Source organism: Sinohyriopsis cumingii, chromosome 7, assembly GCF_028554795.1.
Source record: "Sinohyriopsis cumingii isolate HCF-2022 chromosome 7, ASM2855479v2, whole genome shotgun sequence".
In the NCBI taxonomy this organism is placed as follows: Eukaryota; Metazoa; Mollusca; class Bivalvia; order Unionida; family Unionidae; genus Sinohyriopsis; species Sinohyriopsis cumingii.
Window position 1 is genome coordinate 124771018 of NC_142967.1, and position 23365 is coordinate 124794382.

The 23365-nt window shown below is 39.5% G+C and overlaps 1 protein-coding gene across 1 annotated transcript; it reads right to left on the bottom strand.

Moving 5' to 3' along the window:
- Positions 1-12600: 12600 nt before the first annotated feature.
- LOC149796068 (leucine-rich repeat neuronal protein 4-like) lies at positions 12601-17712 on the bottom strand. The gene is made up of 4 exons (XM_089964180.1): positions 17604-17712; positions 15759-16547; positions 15019-15188; positions 12601-13672 (listed from the first exon to the last, which is right to left on the bottom strand). Exons 2-4 carry the CDS (start codon positions 16545-16547, stop codon positions 13354-13356), a joined length of 1278 nt encoding a protein of 425 aa, XP_089820306.1. The 5' UTR covers positions 17604-17712; the 3' UTR covers positions 12601-13353.
- Positions 17713-23365: the final 5653 nt, after the last annotated feature.

Consider the following 23365-nt stretch of genomic DNA (forward strand, 5'->3'; position numbering starts at 1 on the left):
TTACCTTCCGATTCCTTGTGGACTCTTTACGATCAGTACTTACCACCCCAATGGCCTTAAATGGTCACGAAAGACTCCTTTTGCTTAAAGCCTTGCGTTTTCATCTGGATACTTCTCGACCTCATCAGGAAAAAAAGATTCGTCAACTTTTATCTACCGATGACGTGTATGACGATGTGTGTGTAGCTTGTGACTTACACCCCCACTGGACAGATGTTCGTGACTGGAAAAAGGGGGGTTTTGAGGCTTGGACCCAAGAAGTGGCCCAGTATGCACAAGAGTTGTTCAAGGAAAAAAGTTACTTTTCAACCTGTGTTAGTGACAGTGTCAGAAGAGCCCGTCACCGAGAACAACCACTCGCTTCAGGACAGGACTGTCATGGACATTCCTGAAAGGTCATTCCGGGAGGACACTTGTGTGACAATACCTCATGTAGAGACTGTAAGAACATTACACACTGTCCCTATGACATCTTGGTTACCCAAAACATGTTGTACAGAGACTTGTTTATATTCCACTTTGATCGTTTTGATGTGTTTTTTATTCCTGTAAATAACTATTTGGCTTTTACGTATTTTTGTCTTTCGTGTTGTTCATATTTGAAACATTCAATAAACGTGTCCTAAAAAAAGTATATAAACTCTCGTCTTGTTTGTTTTCGTGTCACAGCTGACATTCCTAACACTATGGCTACCTCTGCTGTCTCTGCTCCCTCTTCCTCTACTGTCAAAGTCATCGACGAACACTTAGATCGTGCCAGTTGGGAGGTTTTGTATCTTCGCCATCCCTTTAACATACTCATTGCTGGACCTAGCGGTTCAGGCAAAACCGAATTCGTCAAATGTTTGATCGAACACAAACATCATTTGATCGATCGTCCACCTCAACGCATCGTGTGGTGTTACAAAGAGTGGCAATCGGGGTACAGCCTCTTGCGAGAAAGTCAAGGCGATTCCATCGTGTTTGTGGAAGGCATTCCTAAAGAAGACGACGGCATCGTCTCTGACTCCCGTCAAACCCATTTGGTCATTTTCGACGACATGTTAGGAGAAGACGAAGAAGAAATTAAACTGTGGTTCACGCGCAAAGGGCATCATCGTAATGCCAGTGTCGTTTACATCACTCAAAATTTGTTTCAACAAAGTAAAGCCCATCGCACCATCAGTCTCTATGCACATTACGTGGTCTTGTCTAAAAGCCCTCGAGATAAATCGCAAGTGCAAGTCTTAGCCAAACAGTTAGGAATGCCTTGGCTGACTCAGGCGTACGACGATGCCACTCAAACTCCACACGCCTATTTACTCGTCGATTTGAAACCTATGACCCCCGATGATTTGCGATTTCGTACCCACTTATTTCACCACTGGGGCCAAGACGGAGGGCCTGTCCTGTACACGTCTCCGTCCTCGACTTAATTTCACTCCACAAAAAAATCTATAAAAATCTCAGACACTTTTCGTCTGTCTCACACAGTTTGAACATGACGTCCCTTCAGTCGCATCTTCCCGTCAAATTGATTCGTGCCTTGTATGGCATCAGTCGAGAAAAAAATCCACAAATACGGGCTCGTGTCTTAGAAGCTAGTCTCAAAGAAGTCTTACGATGGTTCACGGTGACAGCACGTCAATTACTATAAGGGATCATTCAGATTTCTCATCAAACCAAAAGCTTTTTTGATCCAAACAAAGTCGCTTTGACCCAACTGGCCGATCCTCGCATCGACACTCAAACCAAAAATCAAATCATTTTGAAACCTGGAGGGAGCGGTACTCTAGGAGGGGTCATCATTCGCTCTCTCTTAAGATGGGATCCTAATGCCCCCAAAGTTCTCCCCAAGAAAAAAGTCAAACGAAGCTCCAAGAAGAAGAAGAAAAAGACCAGGTCCCAAAGGAGACCCGTGTCTGCAAGAACTTCTCCAGTGGCGGGACCCTCCTCTTATCAGACACCACCCCGGAAAAAGAAAAGAAGCCCCCAGAAAAAGAAAAGTCCACAGAAGAAAACTAGTCGTAAGAGAGGCACTTCAGCTAGGATGCAACCTTACACTCGCAAACCACGACCAGCAATGGCGGTAACCGCGTCTCCGGTACCCTCAGGTTCATTCACTTCTCCGTTGATGTCACCAAGAACTGAAGAGTACTTGGAGACGTTGATCACACCAAGAACATCTCCGTTGATGACCCCAAGAACTTCCCCAGTGGCAGGTCCCTCCAATTTAGCGGAGTGGTCGCTGCTCACACAGTACCTGCTCCCAAAATCAAAGTCCAAGAAAGATCGGGTACGTGACAAAGTTTACTGGATTTGTCCAAGCAAGAATTGGCTCGATTTAGTCCGTTGCGTACTCCTGAACGACGTGTCATGCCTGTCCTCAAGTTGATACGACGTAAAGACAATCAGTGGCGACGCGTTCCAGTATTAAAAGGTGTGTGTGACCAAGTCGGGGTATCAGTGTTTTATGGGGCTCCTGAAGACTCAATGATGTCACCCTCCAGAAAACATCCCTCTTCTAAAACCCAAGGAAAGAAAAGGAAAGGACTGCCACCACGTTTAGTCAAACATGGGGACATGTTATCTGTCCTGTCCAAAGCTTCTCCACCCCTACGAAAAAAACTCATTCAATCAGCCTCCAAAGAGGTCATCGATACCGTGTGCGAATGTTGTTTGAACGTCTTGAAAGGCACGATCCCTTTGTCCAAACACCAGAAACAATGCTTAGGCAAACATCGTCACGTTCTTCGCCAAATAGTTCAAAAAAAAATTCCCATTCGTCAAAAGAAGAAGATGTTGGTCCAACGTGGAGGAATTTTAACCCTCTTGCTAGGCCCATTGCTGAAAGGAGTCTTGGAAACCATGTTGGGAGGACTGGTGGGAGCAAGATAAAAAGGCTGAAGTCCCAAGATCTCAGAATCGACCCCTGACATCCCATGGAAGGACGAAAACTAGCTTTAGTGCCTTACAAACGATGGATGGAATACCATCGTTGGCAAGAACAACGCATCCCGCATTTACCTCCCAATCCTAATTTGAGCGAGATGTCCCAGTTACAACACGAATTGCAGTCCTTAATGGATCGCCAAGATTTGTCCGAAACAGAAAAGTACGGTCAACTCTTGCAACGACTGCAACTCTTTCACCAGAAAGCCTCAGAAGAAACAGCTCTTCCCACTCTGAAAGATTTTAAGACCTTGACGAAAAGTTTAGCACCATCACCACTACCAGTGACCAAGACAGAAAAATGAGAAGAAGAAGAAGAAGGGTTTCAAACTCTTCCAGAAAAAGTACACAAGTTAACAACACCACCTACCTCCAGAATTAGATGGATTAAAAAGATGATGACCACTCCTTCTTCATCAGAAGAGAAAAAGAAAGTGAAGACAGAAGTGAAGACAGAAGTGAAACAAGAACCGATATCCCCCGCTCAGACATCCTCCTCCTCGACACCTATTGCTGGTCGCACACGCAAAGCATTACAATCCAAGAAAGTACCCCAAGAGAAAAAGAGTAGCATCTTCCAAGAGTGGGTGCCTTATTAACACACAAACACAAAAAAAAATGGAAAAAGTGTTAGCCAGCATTTACTACGATCCCTCCCATCCTGCAGGTTACACAGGAGTTCAAAAATTGTATCGTTCTGCCAAAACTCGACTGAAAAGTCTCCGTTTACCTCAAGTGCAACGATGGTTACAAGAACAAGCTACCTACACTTTACACAAACCCATTCGACGCAAGTTTTCCAGAAGTCGCACCCGAGTGGAAGGCATCGATCATCAATGGCAAGCCGATTTAGCCGATGTTTCTCATTTGGCCAGCTACAATCGCGGCTACAAATATTTGTTTTGTGTCATCGACGTCTTTTCCAAATTTGCCTGGGTCGTACCCTTGACTTCCAAATCGAGCAGTGAGTTAGTGCGAGCCCTGCAACGAGTGTTGAAACAAAGTGGTCGTCACCCTCTTCGATGGCAAACGGACAAAGGCACCGAATTTCTGAACCAAGCGTTCCAAAAAGAATTAAAGAAACGTGACATTCATTTTTTTACCACCGAGAATCCCGAAACCAAAGCCAGCATCGTGGAACGTTTTCAACGCACTTTGAAAGAACGCAGGTGGAAATATTTTACGCATCACCACACTCTGAAGTACATCGACACCGCACCTGGTGCAAGCGTACAACCAATCTTACCATCGAAGCATCGGACGTCCCCCGCAAGAAGTGACTCCCGAGAACAAAGTGTTGGTGGTTGAGCGCCTGTTTGGTACGTCCCCGACGAGGGCTGCCCCCAAGAAAAGTGGAGTGTTGACCGTAGGAGATTGGGTGCGCATTGGCAAAACCAAACGCACTTTCGACTAGGGTTACTTACCTAATTGGACAACCGAATTGTTTCGTGTGACTGGACGAGTGCATGGCCGTCATCCTGCCGTCTATAAATTGGAAGACATGAACGGAGAAGTACTCAAAGGAACGTTTTATTTGCCCGAGTTACAACGTGTCACCAAAAAAGAAGACGACGTGTACGACATCGAAAGCATTCTCGAACGCAGAACCCGTAAAGTGGGCAAACGACGTGTCAAAGAAGTCAAAGTACGTTGGAAAGGATATCCACCCAGTTTTGATTCTTGGATCGACGCTTCGCAAGTCATCGACTATAAAAAGAAGTGACCATCATGCCCTTTCACACAGACGCAGCTACGTCGACCACTCCTTCACCCAGTTCTTCTCTGCAAGATTTACAGAAACAACCCTTGTGGGTGTGGTGCGGAGAACGTGTGCCTAAAACGCAAATCGTCTTTGTTTGCCAAATCTTCGTGGTGTATTGTGTCATCGGTGCAGCCATTGCCAATTTGAGTTTGCAACAAGGAGACAAACAATTGTGGACCATTTTATTAAGCAGTTGCATCGGTTACCTGCTTCCCAATCCCTCCCTGAAATTCTCTTCCAACGGGAATAACGGGAACCTTGTGTCCAGTGCCAGTGTCAGTCACCACTCCAATAACAACAACAGCAACCCCATTTTCGGCGGAAACACGCCTCTGACGTCCAGTAACCCCTCGGACAGCAACAGAACTCTGGAATTATGAGTCACCAAAACCAATTTTACTTAACCTTACCCAGTGACAGTTCCATGGAGGTGTTTCCCAACAACACGTTGTGCTGTTACACGGCCAAATTACTTCAGAGCATCCCATTAGATCACGCAGCCCATTGGGAAGTGGCTTTAGTAGAAATCATTCACCCAACCCAAGTCCTCAATGTCCTTCCCAATCAAAACAAATCTGATGTGGAAGTTCATAACGAACAATTGCAACAGTACTTGGATACCTATGGCAAATATGACAAGAAAACCCCTGGCACAAAAAATCAAAAGTACACCACCTATCACTTGTTCGTTCCCCCAGGCTATTATTTTAGTGGTCAACATTTGGTGAGCACCATAACCTCCAGGTTTAATGTCGTGTCTCTGAAAGCTTTGGAAAGTGTCAAAAAAGTGTCACCATGGAATACCACAAAGCAGCTCGTCGCTTCTTGATGAAATTTGACGGGAGTAAAATCGTGTCCATTTTATTTTGTTCTGAATTGTTTGACATGTTGGGCGGAGACATGGACATGAGAATGGCCATGCTCAAGAAAAACGAATTACCAATCATTTACGATAACGAGTCTTTTAGCAAGTTATTTCGTGCCCTGGTAGAACTGAACCAAGGACTGAATTTGATGTTTGTGTACTCCGATGTGGTGGAGTACAACGTGGTGGGACACACCTCTGTGCCGTTACTGCGTGTCATTCCTTTCAAAGTGGATTCTGCCACGACCGCTGACGAAGAAGGTGGAAACACTTACCACGTCCACCGCGAATTTGTACATCCTCACTATTTGCCGGTCAGCAAGTCGTATTTGGACACGGTCAACATTGCTATAAAAGGAGATCTGGGACAAAATATTCCATTCACCAAAGGAAAAGTCACGGTGAAACTCCATTTTCGAAAACGGTTCTCTCACAACTCGTAAGTCATGTATCCAGTGTACCGAGGGGTTGCTCGACAGCGAGGGCACGGTTTAGGAGATATGTTGAAATCGGCCTTTCGTTCGGTGACTCCGGTGTTGAAACCGATGGTGACACGCGGATTGCACGCCTTGAAAGATGCGGCATTGACACAAGGCAAAGCATTTCTCCAAAATGTCATCATCGACAAACAAAACCGTAAAGAAGCCTTCATGAGGGCTGGAAAAACGTCTTGCTGCAAACGGGTAAAGACCTTTTGGGCCGACGAGAAACACCTATAAATGCCCTGCACGCTACCGAGTCAGGCATTAAGCAAGGACAAGGCAGAAAGAGACGACGAAGTAAACACCCTTTCACCAGACTTCACACTTCTAAAGCTAGAAAGGCAAAGAAGGGAAGAACCGTTCGAGACTTAGACGTTTTCGATTATTGAGAAAGAGAAAAAAATGATGCACCGAGAGTCTTGCGCTTGTTCCAAGTCGGAACTGGATCTGTTTGCCATGCCACCCACCATGATGACCATGCAAGAATCCCAATGGGTGGAATTTCACCCCGTCTCCTCTTTGACGGATTCCGCTCCCATCGAGTTTGAAATCAAAGGTCAGCCCGAAGATTACATCGATCTGAATAGCAGTTACCTGTATTTGAAAGTCAAAGTGATCAAAACGGACAAAACCAATCCAGGAGGCGATGTTAGAGTAGCTCCTGTCAACAATTTCATGCATTCCTTGTTCAGCGAAGTGGACTTGTACTTGAATAACAAACTGGTCAGCAGCAGCATGGATACTTACCCATATCGTGCCTACCTGGAAAATCTCTTGACGTACGGAAAAGAAGCTAAGAATACTCATCTGGATGCTTGCGTGGTATGGAAACCAGACACGGCAGGTGTGGCCACGTTTAGCGATACAGTCCTGACAGAAGATGACAATCCTCACAATGTGGGGTTTAACGACCGTCGTAAGAAAATTCTGCAAGGGCGAAGTTTAGAACTGATGGATCGTTTGCATTTGGACATGTGGTTACAAGAAAAGTATTTGCTGAACGGGGTGGATATCCGTCTGACACTGAATCGTAGCAGTGGCGCTTTCCATTTGATGGCCCATGCCAATGAATACAAAACTATCATTCAAGAAGCCCAACTTTACGTACGCCGTGTAGAAGTGTTACCTAAAGTGGGAAACGACGTCAGTCAGACGTTGACCAGAACGACCGCCAAGTATCCGATACGACGCGTAGAAGTGAAAACGTTCACCATTCCCGCTGGACAGCGATCTATGATCGAAGATCATCTGTTCCAAGGACAGTTACCCAAACGTTTGATCGTTGGTATCGTTAGGAATTCAGCCTTCAACGGAACCCACGATCAAAATCCTTTTGAGTTTCAACATTACAATGTGTCCAAGATCGAAGTCAGTCGCGACGGCAAGACCTTGTGTACCCGACCCTTTGAGCCCAACTTTGGTGTCGCGAAGAATTATTTGAGATCGTACTTGTCCCTGTACGAAGCCACGGGTCAGTTAGGAACCAACACCAGTCACGGTATTTCATACGACGATTATGAAGGAGGCTATGCTTTTTGGGGTTTTGATTTCACTCCAGACCAAGGCAGCGACGAGGGACATTTCCACCCTATAAAATCGGGTCAGATTCGTGTGGAACTTCAGTTTGCAAATCCACCTGCAGATCACACAGTGAACGTCCTCCTGTATGCAGATTTTGACAATGCCATAGAAATCAACAGTTTGAGAGAAGTCATTCTAGACTATTAGAAGCCATGGAAGACTGTTATCCCTCTTTACCTAGTGGAGAAACTTTGGAGATGGAATGTGAGCAGACCGGGGAAGAAGAAGAAGAATCCCAAGACGAAGAAGTTATCATGATGAAGTCAAGATGGCCAGAACAAGAAGCCCATTTAGTCTCCTGTTTTGCTACAGTCCTGGCAGGTATAATGAAAGAATTGATCAAGGAAGAGTGCTATGGATGTCACAACGATCATCCCAGTCAAATTCAACACGACAAATGTCTGATGTTGAGTCAAGAAGAAAAATTGGACGAGTATCTGGACGAAGCTTGGAGTCTCATCTCGGACGAAGTCGTGTTGCATCAGTGGTATAAAGACTTCCGTGAACATTCTTGCCCACCATTAACCACTCAAGAGATCCATCATATCGAAGCTCTTCTGAATCAGAGTGGGGAGACGAAGCTAAACGCCTTTTACTTGTCAGACATTTTCAAGCAAAAAGTCAGGATCGAATTGATCACTTATTATTACCTGTGAAGAAGAAAAAAAACACACAAATCAATGGATACCTGGGAACTTTATTACCTTTTGAATCACAGTTCGTACAGGGCTTCTTGGAATCCTGTCGTCTGTGCTAAAGATGAACTTCCTCATCGCAAACCTCAAGACCATCTAGCTTATGTGATCAACACGGACGACAGTCATCTCCCAGGAACCCACTGGGTAGCCGTCTACTTTCCTCAAGAAGGATGTGTGGAATATTTCGATTCGTATGGATTGCCTCCTTTAGAAGACGATATCATTGACTTTATGAGAAGAAATGCTCAGACCACCCGATTCAATGATGTGAAATTACAAGGCTCAGATTCCTTGGTGTGTGGACAATATTGTGTGTATTTTCTGCATCATCGCAGCCTGGGCTATTCCTTAGAACATTTAGTGACTCATTTTGATCCTCGTTCTTCTTCTAGAAACGATGTGAAAGTAGATCGATGGTTTTGTGACCATTATGCTTATCTTTTGTCTCAAGCTAGGAAACGTAGTGTCCATCAATGGCCTAATGACTTCCAACAGTGGAAATCACAATTGCATTCACAACGTTGTCAGCCTTGTCAAAAATAATGTGTGAGTTGAGAAAAAATGTTTGTCATTTGAAAAAATGTTTGATGTTATATTTGTTGGATTATTTTTAAAAATGTTAGAGTTGTTTGTTAGTGTTGTGATTTTTGAATAAAAATTTCTTTTGTGTTTTGAAGAAAAAATGTCTTTGTGGCTTGTTTGGCTATAGCATTCTTGATTCATGCTCTTTGACTTCTTACTATCCCTCTCATGACACTCATTGAACGTTGCGGCTCGAAAACCGTGGAGGGATGTTTTCCTTCACGTCCGCGCTTTGACTTTAAAGCCGGGGGTAGCCTCCAGTCTAACCATCCATTGTCGACTCATCCTCCTACGAAGATGTGCTCCAAACTAGCTAAGCTAAACGAAGCCTACGTGAATTTGCATAGAGTCAGACACAGTCTGATACCGAAGCCAGAAGAGATAGAGAATGTGAGAATGTTAAAAGTCACTGAAGACCTGATAGAAGAGCTCTTCAGAGAAGAAGTGAACAGTGAGAAAGAAGAATGGACAGAGAAGTACAGACTTCAGAAACAGCAGAGAGAGCAGCAACAGCAACAACAACAGCAGCAGCAGCAACCTGAACCTGACAGAGGCTTTGTCGATTGTCGTATCGACACCAAAGAGTTCTTCTTCTCTTTCCGAAGAAGCAGACCTATCGTCAGAAAGTCTATCGTCAGAGGACGTCGCATTCTCAGAAACTAAAAGATTGCCCTAGCTTCAACTTCGCAAAAAAGAAAACAGCCCTTTTCAGGGCTACCCCAATCTCTAGAAAAGAAATAACAATCCATTTGCCAATGTATGTATGTAGAGTAGTGTGAATATAAACTCTGACTCTTTTGTGGTGTGAGTGTATGTGTTGGTGTGGATAGTAGATAATGATCGTGGGGGTTTTTTTTGTTTTTTTTTTTTTTTGTTTTTTTTTTGCTGTTTGAGGTGCGTGGAGAGTAGATTTGGGGTTTGATTGGATTGCTTTGCGTATGTGGATAGTATATTGAAGTGATTAATGAAACTTTTTAAATTAGTAATGGATAGTAAAAAAGTGAGTGAGTGTTTCTTTTAGGTCCGCGTGTTGTTTGGTCATGATCTAGGTAATATAACTTTTGTTTTAGGGGGATGTTTTCCTTCACGTCCGCGCATCACTATAAATTGAAAATCGCTAGGCAGTCTAGTACCCTTGTTGATTGATCAACAATAAAAATGAGTAGCAGACTGGAAAAACTTTTTGAACTCCAGATGCACCTGGAATATGCCAGATACCTCCTGAACGAGCTGGCTGCAAAGGCCCTTGTGGAAGAAGCCAGGATAGAACAGGAGGAGGAAGAGAGAAAAATGAAAGAAGAGGAGGAAAGAAAGAGAGAGATCAGGTGTCACCCTATGATGAACCCTGTGTGCAAGGTGACACCTGAGGCAAGGACATCTCCCCAACCTGTAGCTGCACCACAGTTACAACAGGAGGTAAGGATGCCGATTCATCCTAGAATTAGTAATAGAAGAAGAGAAAGGGAAGTCTTCACTATTCCAGAGACAGAAGATTGGAATAGTGAAGCCACTCAACCCGCCTCTGCGCTTACAACAACAAGGGTGAATTGGCAAGGAGACTGGAGTCGAAGATGCGTGTGCGGTGCCAGACCAGGAAGGTGCCAGCATTAGATAGGTGCATCTGGAGTTAAAAACAAACAGCCCTTTTCAGGGCTACCCAAACCTTTAGAAAAGAAATAGTAATCCATTTGCCAATGTGTGTATGTAGAGTAGCGTGAATATAAACACTGACTCTTTTTTTCCTTTTGTGTGTGTGTGTGTGTGTGTGTGTGTGTGTGTGTTTGTAAGCGCTCACGTACGTTTGTGTGGATAGTAGATTATTGGGTTTCATTATAATGCTTTGCGTGTGTGGATAGTAGATTTGGGGTTTGTTTATTGCTGCTTCACGTATGTGGATAGTAGATCATATGAAATGAGAAAAGTAGGGGATGTTTTCCTTCACGTCCGCGCGTTTTAAGTGATGATCTAGGTAATATAACTTTTGGGCTTTAGGGGGATGTTTTCCATCACTTCCACGCTTTTCGTATAAGAACCCACAGTATTCGTCGTTCAAACCATTCTACAGAGAATAAAAAAGAAGATGGCTTCAAACCAAATTGATAAAATGAAAACATTGCAAGACGTCCTGGACAATTTGGGTATGATGGAGCAAATGTTAGTTAGGCTAAACGAGGATCACAATTCTTATAGTCCCCATCGAGTGAAGATGGAGATCAACAATTTAAGAAAAGTAAAGGACATGATCAGTGCTCTGATGAAAGAAATAAAGGAGGAGAAGGAGGATGAAGAGGAAAGGATAAGGATGAGAGAATGGAACGAAAAAATTGAAGAAGAAGAAGAAAATGAGAAGAGGAAGAAAGAAGAGGAGGGGAAGCAGAAAGAAGAGAAAAAGGAGAAAAAGGAGGAAGAAAAGAAAGAAAAGAAGAGAAAAAGTGTAGGACAGAAAAAAAAAGCTGGTGGAGAAATAGAAGAAATTAGAAGAAGAAGAAAACCAAAGGCCCTTTTCAGGGCCACCCACATCTCTCGAAAAGAGAGACTTTCAATTGCCTAGCCCCATTTTTTTTATTTTATGTGTGTGTGTGTGTGTGTGTGTGTGTGTGTGTGTGTGTGTGTGTTCTATCCCTCTCCCCTGTTCCATTTCCATAGACCCATCAGGTCGGGACCTTATTAAAATAGGGTTCCGACCCTGTTCCATTTCCCCTTCACGCTCAACAGACCCACAATTTATTCCCTATGTTCAATTCCCCTTGAGGCTAAACAAGCCCAAGATTATTTTTTTTCCCATGTTAAATTCCCCTTGAGGCTAAACAAGCCCAAGATTATTTCGCATGTTAAATTCCCCTTGAGGCTAAACAAGCCCAATTTTTTTTCCCATGTTAAATTCCCCTTGAGGCTAAACAAGCCCAAAATTTTTTCCCATGTTAAATTTCCCTTGAGGCTAAAGTGGCCCAGGTGTTTTCGTAATGTTAAATTTCCCATTGAGGCTAAAGTGGCCCGGGGTGTTTTTAATGCTAATTCCCATTGAGGCTAAAGTGGCCCATCTTACTACTAATATGTGTATATGGTGATTTAATTGTGTTGTACGTTTGATTACATTATCATAATATGTGTATATGATGATTGAATTGTGTTGTACGTATGATTACATTATCATAATATGTGTATATGGTGATTAAATTGTGTTGTACGTTTGATTACATTAGCATACTGTGTGTATATGGTGATTGAATTGTGTTGTACGTTTGATTACATTATCATAATATGTGTACATGATGATTGCATTGTGTTGTACGTTTGATTACATTAGCATACTGTGTGTATATGGTGAAGTAAGGTGGCAAAACGAGAATGAAATTTATTACTGATTATCACTGCAGTGTTGGATTCTAAAAACAAAACAGGACTGATTACATGTGAGAAATATATAATTAGTCATGACTCTAGACGTGTGGACATGATGCGAGAGACTCAGTCGAAATAAACTTACGCAACTTTACGCATGTTACATATTAACTACTACTACTACTGCTATTGCTACTTCTACTACTAGTACTACTACTACTACTACTACTACTACTGCTATTACCACTACTACTAATAATAATAATAACAAAAATAATGCGTTTAATTCAGAACCTATATTTTATTTATTTACCTCAGCAAGCGTAATGAATTGAAACGACATTATTATGGAAAAACAATGAAACATGTCATTTATTTGGTACTTAGAGTAGACATATAAATGCCATTAAATATGAACGACGTTAGTGATCCAAATATGGGCGATATTAATAATCTAAATTATACTTATTCATGAAAATATGATATTTCATTATGGATTTTTCACTTTCAACTGAAATACGAGCAAACTGCGTGGAAGTTGGTCTTGATCCATCATGATTCTCACTATTAGACAAAATTGTGAATACAAACTATGTCAAATAAATTTAACATAAAATATTTGAATATAACATTGAAATTAATGCGTAAATAACGACAGGTGAACAAGCGATTGCTCAATCCCTCAAAAACGTTAACAGTTTAAGCATTTCCAATTGGAACTTCCATCATAATGGAATTTATCAATTATAATCTAAACGTTTGTGATGTTTTCTTATATATTTAATTGCATGAATTTTCTGAAAGGAAAGGCTATACTTGGAAAAACTTTTTCAGTAAAAATGTACAAGAAAAAGACAAAAGAAAAAGATACACGTAGAATTATGTGTCTTACCAGACACAAGCTTTGAGATAATCTCCGGTCTAAGCGGGTTTCTTGAGGTTTCATTGACAAATCACGTTGATTGGTTTTCAAATCCAATTGAATGCAGAAATAATGTTTTCATTTAGTACGCCTTACTTGGGCAACTGAGGTTAAATTGATTATAGTTCTGAGATTAAATAAATATCATTTGATGCATTAAGGCTGTTAAAGATTAAACGACTTGAAATTTAGACTTCGTCATCACTGACAGCGTCCGTGTCTTTCAATGTTTCTTTTTTAGTTTGTATCACAACCGTAGCATCATCCTTGTCCGTTTCATCTGAATATATAGCTATAAAGTTCCCGCCGCCATCTTTGCTTATAACCGACTTCCTGCTTCTTTTTCGTTTGATGATTGCAATAAACACTGCTCCGCCGACTGTGAAGACCAGTAAGATGGAAAGGCCGGTTATGATAAGAATCAAGGTGAAGGGCGAATAGCATACAAAGGCATCACTTGACAACTCCAAAGGATCACGGCCTCGTAGTTGCTTGGGTTCTGAGCAGCTAAAAATAGGCAAATCAGAAACAGATATAGCTTAATTTCATGACATGTATAAATTATAAACATGCTTTAGTATAATAAAGGTATTGTGTAATAAACGTTAGCATACATGTTAGAATTAGAGAATTATACTATGAAAATATTATGCATCTGCTACCAATCAGTTACTAGAATTTCACAAGTAGAAACCAATTAATTACGGTAGCAAGCATAATAGTTAACGAATAAGTATAGTACCAGTAGTATAATGGAAAGGTTTTTCTTCTTAATACATTGGAGATACATTGTTACAATAATAGCTTAACTGATTCGTTATATTAAAAAGCCGAAAAAGCAGCAATAATTAAAATAAAGGCCGACCTTGCTGAAATGTTTGACATTATTTGGGTTTTGGTAAGGAAGATTTGAATGTCATAAGAGTATATTTTGCTTATCTTTACGACAGAAAATGTCCAAATGAGAATTATTCCAAAAGGGTATAGTTTATGTATGTTTTGGATGGAAGATTTCAGTCTCAATAGCGTTTATTTTATTTATGTTTGGGAGGGAAAATCTAGTTGAAAGAAGGGTATATTTGATTCATCTTTGGAAGGGAAGATTTTGATATAACAACGATATATATTTGCTATACATAATCGGAGAAAGGGCCAAAGAATGTTTCCACAATTAGGTCGCATTAGTGATTGGTACCTGCTTACTGATTGCATTTTATACGCATATAACGCGCACTTATAAGACGCTCTCAATAAAATGGTGGCGTAGACAATGTCATAAAAAATGATGTGTAAATGCTGTTCAAATCTTTACTGACATAACCGTGTTAGCCACAAATATATAAAAGCAAGAATTTACTTGACTTTTACGAGAAATACGAAAAGGAAAAGAAGATAAGAAAAACATAATAGTTTATCTTTGTAATGTACTTCTGACCATTTCTTCTTAGTGTTATTATTCTTGATCACATGTTCGTTACATAGGAAAGAAATGTAAAAACAAATGACAAGACAATTTTCTCTTCCAAATGAATTTTGAAACACGTTTCTTCGGTACACAGTTGGACACAAAGAAGGACATAGACCCCTGCGCCACATTTCCTTACTCTGTACTGCTGGATACGGTATACGTTATATTTTTTATTTATTTATAAAACTTCTGAAAAAAGAAACGAGGATAGCGCGTATCCTCGATTTGTTGTTCTAACCAATGTAATTAAAGTTTTACAACCTTATGCTTTACGAATTGTCATAAACAACCTTATGAAGTTTAACTTAAAATGATCCAATCATATTTTCGTAAGCTGAAACATATTTCAGAGAAATACATGCAACATACATAGTAGATAGCTTACCTCATTGTGACGTTTTTAGCCATCACGAATGGATTGGTAGTGATCCATTTTAATCCGCAGTCACACACGATAGGATTTTCGCCAAGATCGACCTTCAGAAGCGTATCTAGGTCCCACGGGATGGCATCGTGACGTAATAACTTCAGATTATTGATTCTGAGGGAGAGGACCTACAATGTTACAATAGTGAATATGAATTAAACACTGCAGTGTAATGAGGCGACTTGAAAAGAACACGTGCCTTACAGAGCTATCAGGTACATGTTAAGTACCAGTATATCAGTATAACAGCCATCTAAAAGAGGAAGTTAAATTGCTCATACCGGATTGTAATGATAATATATTCCATTAATGCAAGATCTTTCAGTTAGGAATGGTATATATTTTAATAGAGCACTTCCGGGTTCAAACATTCTCTGAACATGACGCCGTATCAACTCATGGTATACCCAGTTTTAAGCAATTCTGTAAATCTTCTATACAAACACAATAAATAAATATTAAAAGCAACATTAACAATTTAAATAATCAGACTCGTCGCTTTATATCCTAGTAAATTAATTTGTTGATCACTGTAAAAATACATCTGAATTACTTAGAAGCAAAATACATTCGTTAACATTTAATCGAGATTTTTGTACATTATTTCTAAGTCTTGGTCCTTTACCTTCCAAAGACAAATTGTCAATCAATCTACATACCTACATACAAAACAGAAACATTAAACTCGTAGAACAAACCTGAAGATTATCCATATTTTGATACACAGACGTCCGAATGTCGATATCTTGGATATTGTTGCTGTCAAGAGTTAGCATATACAATCGAGGTAGGTGTGGGAAATCACTGATCTCAGTAAAGAGATTGTGGCTAAGATCTAGTGTCTTAAGGTTGACCATCATCTCCAGAGATTTCTCCACGGTGCGCAGCTTATTCCAGCTGAGATCCAGATGAACTAGTTTAGGAAGATCTATGGCGTTGGTCTCCATTTCCTCGATCTCACAATGTGAGAGATCAAGATATCCCAATGACTCCAACTCAGTGAAAGTAAAAGTTTCTCGCCCTATGTATCTCAAAGGGTTATATTCCAGGTTTAGGACTTCTATACCAAGCAGATTCCAAAACGCCATCTTCCGGAGAGTCTTTCCTTGGATTAAATTGCTTGACAAATCCAAACTTTTTACATTCGAAAATAACGTGAAGGCTTCATCGTGTATATCTGTTATTTTGTTATGTGAGATATTCAATTCAGTAATATGTAACGTCACATTGTCTCGGAATCCTTGAAGATTGACATTAGAAATGGAGTTGTAAGAAAAGTCTAGGATCGAAGGTGACGGAGTTATTTCCGTAATATTAGGAATTTCCAACAGATTAATATTGGAGCAATTAAAAGTTGTAACGGTTCTATAACATTGCGATAAATCCACCGCTTGAGATAGATATCGATGAGATAAAACCATCAAGCACAATGGCAGGTATCTCAGTTGTTTGCTGACAGACATTGGACTCATTCTAATAGATTCCATCTGGAGAAGAAAAAAAATCAAAAGAAAACCAACTAAGAGATACGGCATTATTTACGTATTTATCATTTGTAATTTCTTATAAATGAACAAATCCTTCATACCCCATGCTTTTAAAGAACAACAAAATCAGTCCAAAAACAATCTAAAGCTTTAGAACAGTGCAGAATATACAAGTTATCTTAATTCCTATCGCTGTATAAATCTGTATATGTCCGTCTGTATGTCTGTCTGTATTGAATAAATGTATGTATGTATGTATGTATGTGTGTGTGTGTGTGTGTGTGTGTGTGTGTGTGTGTGTGTGTAAGCATGTATGCATGTAAGCATGTATATGTATGTATGTATGGATGGATGGATGGATGGATGTGTGTGTGTGTGCATTCGTGCGTGCGTGCGTATGTATGTTGTATGTATGTATGTATGTATGTAAGCATGTATGTAAGCATGTATGTATGTATGTATGTATGTAAGCATGTATGTATGTTTGATACATTAGATATACAGTATAATATTTTATGCAGTTTAAACTCTTTCTGATTATTATTGGAAGTGAGAAATGTACATGTAGGTGCGTGAATGATAGCATTATCCACTCACCTAACAACCAGTATTATGCTAATATAGTACTATGTGTTTCATTCTGTTTCTGCTGACCGCTCCGGTGGCCTAGTTCTTAGAGCGTCCGCGTCGGATGTGGGAATTCGTGGGTTTAATCCCCGGCATACATTTCGGCGGTATGATGCCCCAGTGCTAGACAGCACTATAAAATAGAACACTGCAGACATTGTAGCGATATGACTGAAAAATTGTTAAAGCTTCCTTAAAAATCCAAATTGCACACATACACATACACACACAAACACACACACTGTTTCTGCTGCAAAGACATACCACAGTATTAATTAGGTTGTAACCCGTGTCATGTATACAACTATTCATTTCAATTAGCGTATATAGTTTAACATCATCATCCCATTTATATGGAGGAGGTAAATAACTGATATTTAAAGATAGCTCTAAAAGGAGGCTTATGAAAAAAGTGAAATAATTACTTACAAACTGCGTAAGAAAAGCGGACCCTTGTTCCTTACATATGTTGCAAGTGGGTTTAGTACATGTCTTATTGCTATGATAGGCTTTTATCAGTATTAGGATGGTTGTCAGAGTTTATCATATGGGTTGACATCAAGTGAATATGATTCATGGGGTACGGTAATTTGCCCTTTCAATGTACGTTATCATGTAACATGTCATGGAAACATCATGGAATATATCACGCGACAGTTGTCAGGAAGAAGAACGATCAAAGTGTACTTAAGGGGACAGGGGCCAGTTTATATGTACAAATGTAATGCCGCAATGAGCGACCTAATATAAAAAGAAAATCATCAAAAAAAATCAAATACACAAGTGAGGTCAAAAAAGTCCATATTTTGTATACCTATATTAAAACAAAGCATACAAATACTATCCACTTGAACAAAGACGTCAGTGGCAATACATAGCAGAAGACGTTTATGCACCTCAACTCAAAATTTATACCTGCAATTTTCATGTCCGAAGGTCATTTTTGACACCATGTGACGCTCGCAGTGCAAACACAAGCACTTTTCCTAGATGACAATTCTGCAAAACAGACTGTACTAAACGGTTCTGAGATATTCTACTTGCCTCAAACCCGTAAGTTTGCTGCTACGGGAGGCTAGCTCTTCTTCCTAGCCGACTATTGGTTTTTCACTATCAGCATACTGCAGAGTAACTACGGAAGGTGTACATGCCTGGCATCATTTTCAAGAACAACACAAGCCCGAAACATCTCGTTCACAAATATAATCCATATCTTCAAATAGTAAACACTAATAGCTGAAAATCTCACAACATAGCCATACGTTAAGAAATTAGTTAGGACCAATTTACGAACCTGGACCCTGCCACCTTAAACTCAATGTATTAGTTGCAAAGTGGCAGTTAACCTGGCGTTGGGGGTCGGGCCTTATGCTCCCCCTTCTTTTTCCAGCCAACATTCCTTCTTTATATGACATTTATGTTGACTTAATTCTCTCTCTCTCTCTCTCTCTCTCTCTCACACACACACACACACACACACACACACACACACATAAACACGCACGCATTGGTTGATGACGTTGAGCATTTTTATCTTCAAAAAGTACCATTATAGCAACGAATAGCCGTAGTCAGTTTATTGTTATAAAGTAAAACAATTTATAACAGTATGTAATGATAAAGTCATTTACTCCAATCCAGATATATTTCAAGAGTCGAAACGCTTAGAAATAAAGCAATTTAATTTTGCTCTTGATGCGCAAACGTTGAGATCTGAGAACAAAATTCTGTGACAGTCTAATTTGGTTATGTGATATATCCATTGCTTTTCCAACTATATGTGATATATCAAGCTACGTGTGATATATTCAGTTGTCTGTGATATATCAAACAAAAACGTTTTCTGTACTTGCAGGTAATGATATTGACATGGTGGCGATGATAAAGATTATTCGTTATTCCCAAAGAACGATACAAAACGGTACTTGTGGTAGTGCGGCAGAGGTGAACTGTTGCTGCAGAGATTTGACGTTTTAACTGTGACTCATCACAATACTAATGTACCGTCATGTGTAACTACCTACAGGTGATTAAATCCTAGTACTTATATGTGACTAAACCCAACTGGATACATATAGGTGATTAAATCCAAGTGAGTACCTATAGGTGATTAAGACCAAGTCAGTACCTATATGTGATTAAACCCAAGTGAGTACTTTTAGGCGATTAAATCCAAGTGAGTATAAATTGGGACATTATCAAGAAATGATCATCAACTTCAGCTCATTGCTCGCGATGCAGACTTTGTTGAGTTCATCTACAACAGCGTGGCGAACAAACCCATCACCGTTCGAGACAATCCTCGCATTGTGGATACTAAGGTGCAGCCCGGCGTCATTCGATATTCTCAGTGATTATACATGTAACCCGTCCGCAAGTAATGTTCGCTTACAATAGCCTTCTGCAGGATTAGTTCTACTGACGTCATGAAATCATTCAATATTTCCATTAACTTCAGCTGCGAAAAGCGCGACATGGGCTTCCGGACAAAACGATTCTTTACAGCAGGTTTACAGTAAGAGTACTATAATAATATTACACTTGGACATGGGTCACACTGTCTATCAGGCATTAAAAGTTGTGGTATCAGATCACCCCTATCGCAGAATACGTAGAAGAGCGATTGATATTTGTGAGGTAGGGGGTGAACTAGCGCCAACGCCATTTTTCAGCGTGTACATGGACAGAATTACTGGTGGAGGAAAAATGGGGCACAACCCCGGTAAAACCCACGACCCACTGGAAGCTACTGGCAAGCATTCTCACACAGCCACATTGGTTGAGACCGAAAATCGAACCCACGTGGACAGATGCGAGATAACAGTGATCGGAAAAGGAGAGCGCTTTAGACCATTCATCCATATATGGACCCTAAAAGGTGATATTATTTCCCGGATTTAGAAACAAGAGGTCACTCAGTGTGAATACAAAAGGCTGTATGATGAGGACAGTGGTACAAAATCACGAATCCGACAACAATAGTAAAAAATCACGAATCCGACAACAATAGTACAAAATCACGAATCAGACAACAATAGTACAAAATCACGAATCAGACAACAATAGTACAAAATCACGAGTCCGACAGCAATGGTAACGCGATGAGCACAGAAAATGTACATAATTAGGAAATAAGGGAGAAAGGTTCTGTACATTTTACTGAATATTCAAGAGCTTTCTACTAATGCAGTAGATCACTTTAAAAATTAAGAATTTTATTATATGAGAAATAGGTGTCATTCATGTGACATCACACACACACACACACACACACACACACACATATATATATATATATATATATATATATATATATATATATATATATATATATATATATATATGTTTGGGTTCCAGTTAAATCTTTCTCCCAAGTCCTCTTTTTAATATAGTTAAGTTTCTGGGCTTCCAAAGGTGCCTATAATTTCTGTGTGTATTGAATAATATATGTAATTGTAACCATTTGAATGTATTATACTGTATGCAACATATGTACAGAGTTAATTGTGTCACAGGCTATTCAAGGAAATAAATAACGTCATGTCTTGTCAACGATCAAGTATGAACGCTGCAATATACGAATTAGTATGTATATGCAACCGTTACATGTATAAGGACTGTAATTTATTTATTGTGCAAATATAATTATCCCTATCCACTTTATATAGACAATAGCTAATAATCAATATTACAACAAGGGGGATGCTTTGTTCTAAGCAACAATCGTTTAGCAGTATTAATATATCAATATTGCGATGCATTGTTGCTGTTGTTTATTGTATTGTTCTAGTCTCAAGATTGTTTGTTGCGTATAGACACATAGTTTTCTCTGTTTCATTCGCTACCACATCATCATACTGAATTTACGTCTACGTTTCTAAATAGAATATTTAGTTGTATAAATGTAAGTGCTGATGCAAGAGATAACTATTTTCAAAGAACGCAAATAATGATATAGAGGAATATGTGGTGTTTTACCTCTGTCTGCATTAATAAATACATTTTAGACCAAAAAGGTGAAGCAGCATTTACTTTGCAGGTTGAAATAATGACATTCAGTTCGAGACACGTGTTAAATAAAGCCTGCTTTTTAAATGGTCATCATTATGTAAACATTTTTAAAAAGCATTCTTTAAGAGAATCGTAACAGGTAGTATCTTTGAAATTTGACTGAATGATGTAATTAGCAGATAAATAATCTTTTCAAAATTTCCGATCGAAATACATTAACTGATATTTACCTGTCGTACTCACAATTTTAGAATGAACAAGCTATATCTTCTCTACTTACTTTAAAAAAGGTTTATAAATCAATCCTCACTAATCTCTTCATTCCCAAATCCTGATTTAACAGACATTGTAGAGTCATCAAGAGTGAGTGCATTCTCATATGCACACTCATAAGATTGAATGCAGCGTCATCTGCATACTCATAAAGAGTGAGTACAATTGTCATCTGCATACTCATAAAGAGTACAATTGTCATCTGCATACTCATAAAGAGTGAGTACAATTGACATCTGCATACTCATAAAGAGTGCAATTGTCATCTGCATACTCATAAAGAGTGAGTACAATTGACATCTGCATACTCATAAAGAGTGCAATTGTCATCTGCATACTCATAAAGAGTGAGTACAATTGACATCTGCATACTCATAGAGTGAGTACAATTGACATCTGCATACTCATAAAGAGTACAATTGTCATCTGCATACTCATAAAGAGTGAGTACAATTGGCATCTGTATACTCATAAAGAGTGAGTACAACTTTCATCTGCAAAGCCTCTGGTACTTCTGACTAAACATCGGAACTGATAGACAAACATGGTAATTATGGTCACACACGGGTACTTATTACCAAACACGGGTAATTATGGCCAAACATGGGTATTTAAGACCAAACACGGATACTTGTGTCCAAACATGGGTACTAGTGGCCAAACATGGGTACGTATTGCCAAACACGGGTACCTATGACCAAACATGGGTATTAATGACCAAATACGGGTACTGGTGGCCAAAAATGGGTACGTATGGCCAAACACGGGTATTTACGAGCAAACATGGGTATTTATGACCAAAAACGGATACTTGTGGCCAAACATGGGTACGTATTGCCAAACACGGATCTCTGTGGCCAAACATGTGTACTTATTGCCAAAAATGACTCAACTGCCAGCATGCAATATATGAAATGCTTGCTGTAGTCTTGATGCAGGACTTTTATCACGCCCAGAAAGGTCATAAAAGTATAGTTTATCAAATAAAATTTCAAAGTGAATATTCGATCTCATACTGATACCAACCCGAGTCTTAACTTTTTAGCATTTTCAAAGCATTTCTTTGACGATCAGCTGCTGAAATTATCACCATAATTCATGGATTAAACGCTTGGCTTACAGAACGGAGAAAACAAAAACATAAAAAACGGTAGCAAAAATGATTAATCCATGCGTGTTCAACCGTCGCTAGAACTGTTTACTTACGTAAAAAAAAAATAGTTAAAATTATAACTACAACACAGAGTGTCTAGTCAATAATATTATGATATGTAAATCTATATTTTTTGTAACTCTCTTATTAAATGATTTAGTCTAATTTTTTGTAATTTTTATTCATGGCTGTAAATTTTACAGAAATGTCTTACGTTAGATTTTGACTACATGAACTTGGTCTGTGTTAGGAATATAAACAACGCAAAATTGCATATCATCTATAAATTGATGCTTACGTATGTGCTGACACTTACTAATAATAAAAAATATTAGCAAATATATTTACGAGATTCGACCTCTTTTGCATTGGACAGATCGATCAGGTGGTATCTTAAACGAGTTACGTTAATTCTTATTTTGGATGCGTTTGGTCACACAAATATGTTTAGAATCAGTAGTATGATCTGGCACGTGAGGGTATGTTGTAAAATATAGTCGTCATAGAAGGTGTATGTTAGAAGAGAACTGAGCAATCCAATTTAATTTCTAATTTAGAATAATTCTTTATTATTGTGCTCCTGTTGTAACATTAAGTCTGTACACGTGTTTTGTGTTTTAATTAGATATTATTTAAGAGGAAACATATTTGGTTTGAATGTTCTGTGGAAATAGAAAGTGCTCAATGTTCGGACTATATCATTATTCTGGAACTATTGTGAATTGTTCAGAGTTCTGGACAACGCCATTTTGAT

Bases quoted from the DNA above. Each gene is read 5' to 3' on its own strand.
- LOC149796068 (XM_089964180.1), bottom strand. From the start codon at position 16,547: ATGGAATCTATTAGAATGAGTCCAATGTCTGTCAGCAAACAACTGAGA. The intron at 15,189-15,758 runs GTTTGTTCTACG...GTAACATTGTAG, and splicing joins AAAATATGGATAATCTTCAG to GTCCTCTCCCTCAGAATCAA. The intron at 13,673-15,018 runs GTAAGCTATCTA...GCCTATTTTTAG, and splicing joins GCTAAAAACGTCACAATGAG to CTGCTCAGAACCCAAGCAAC.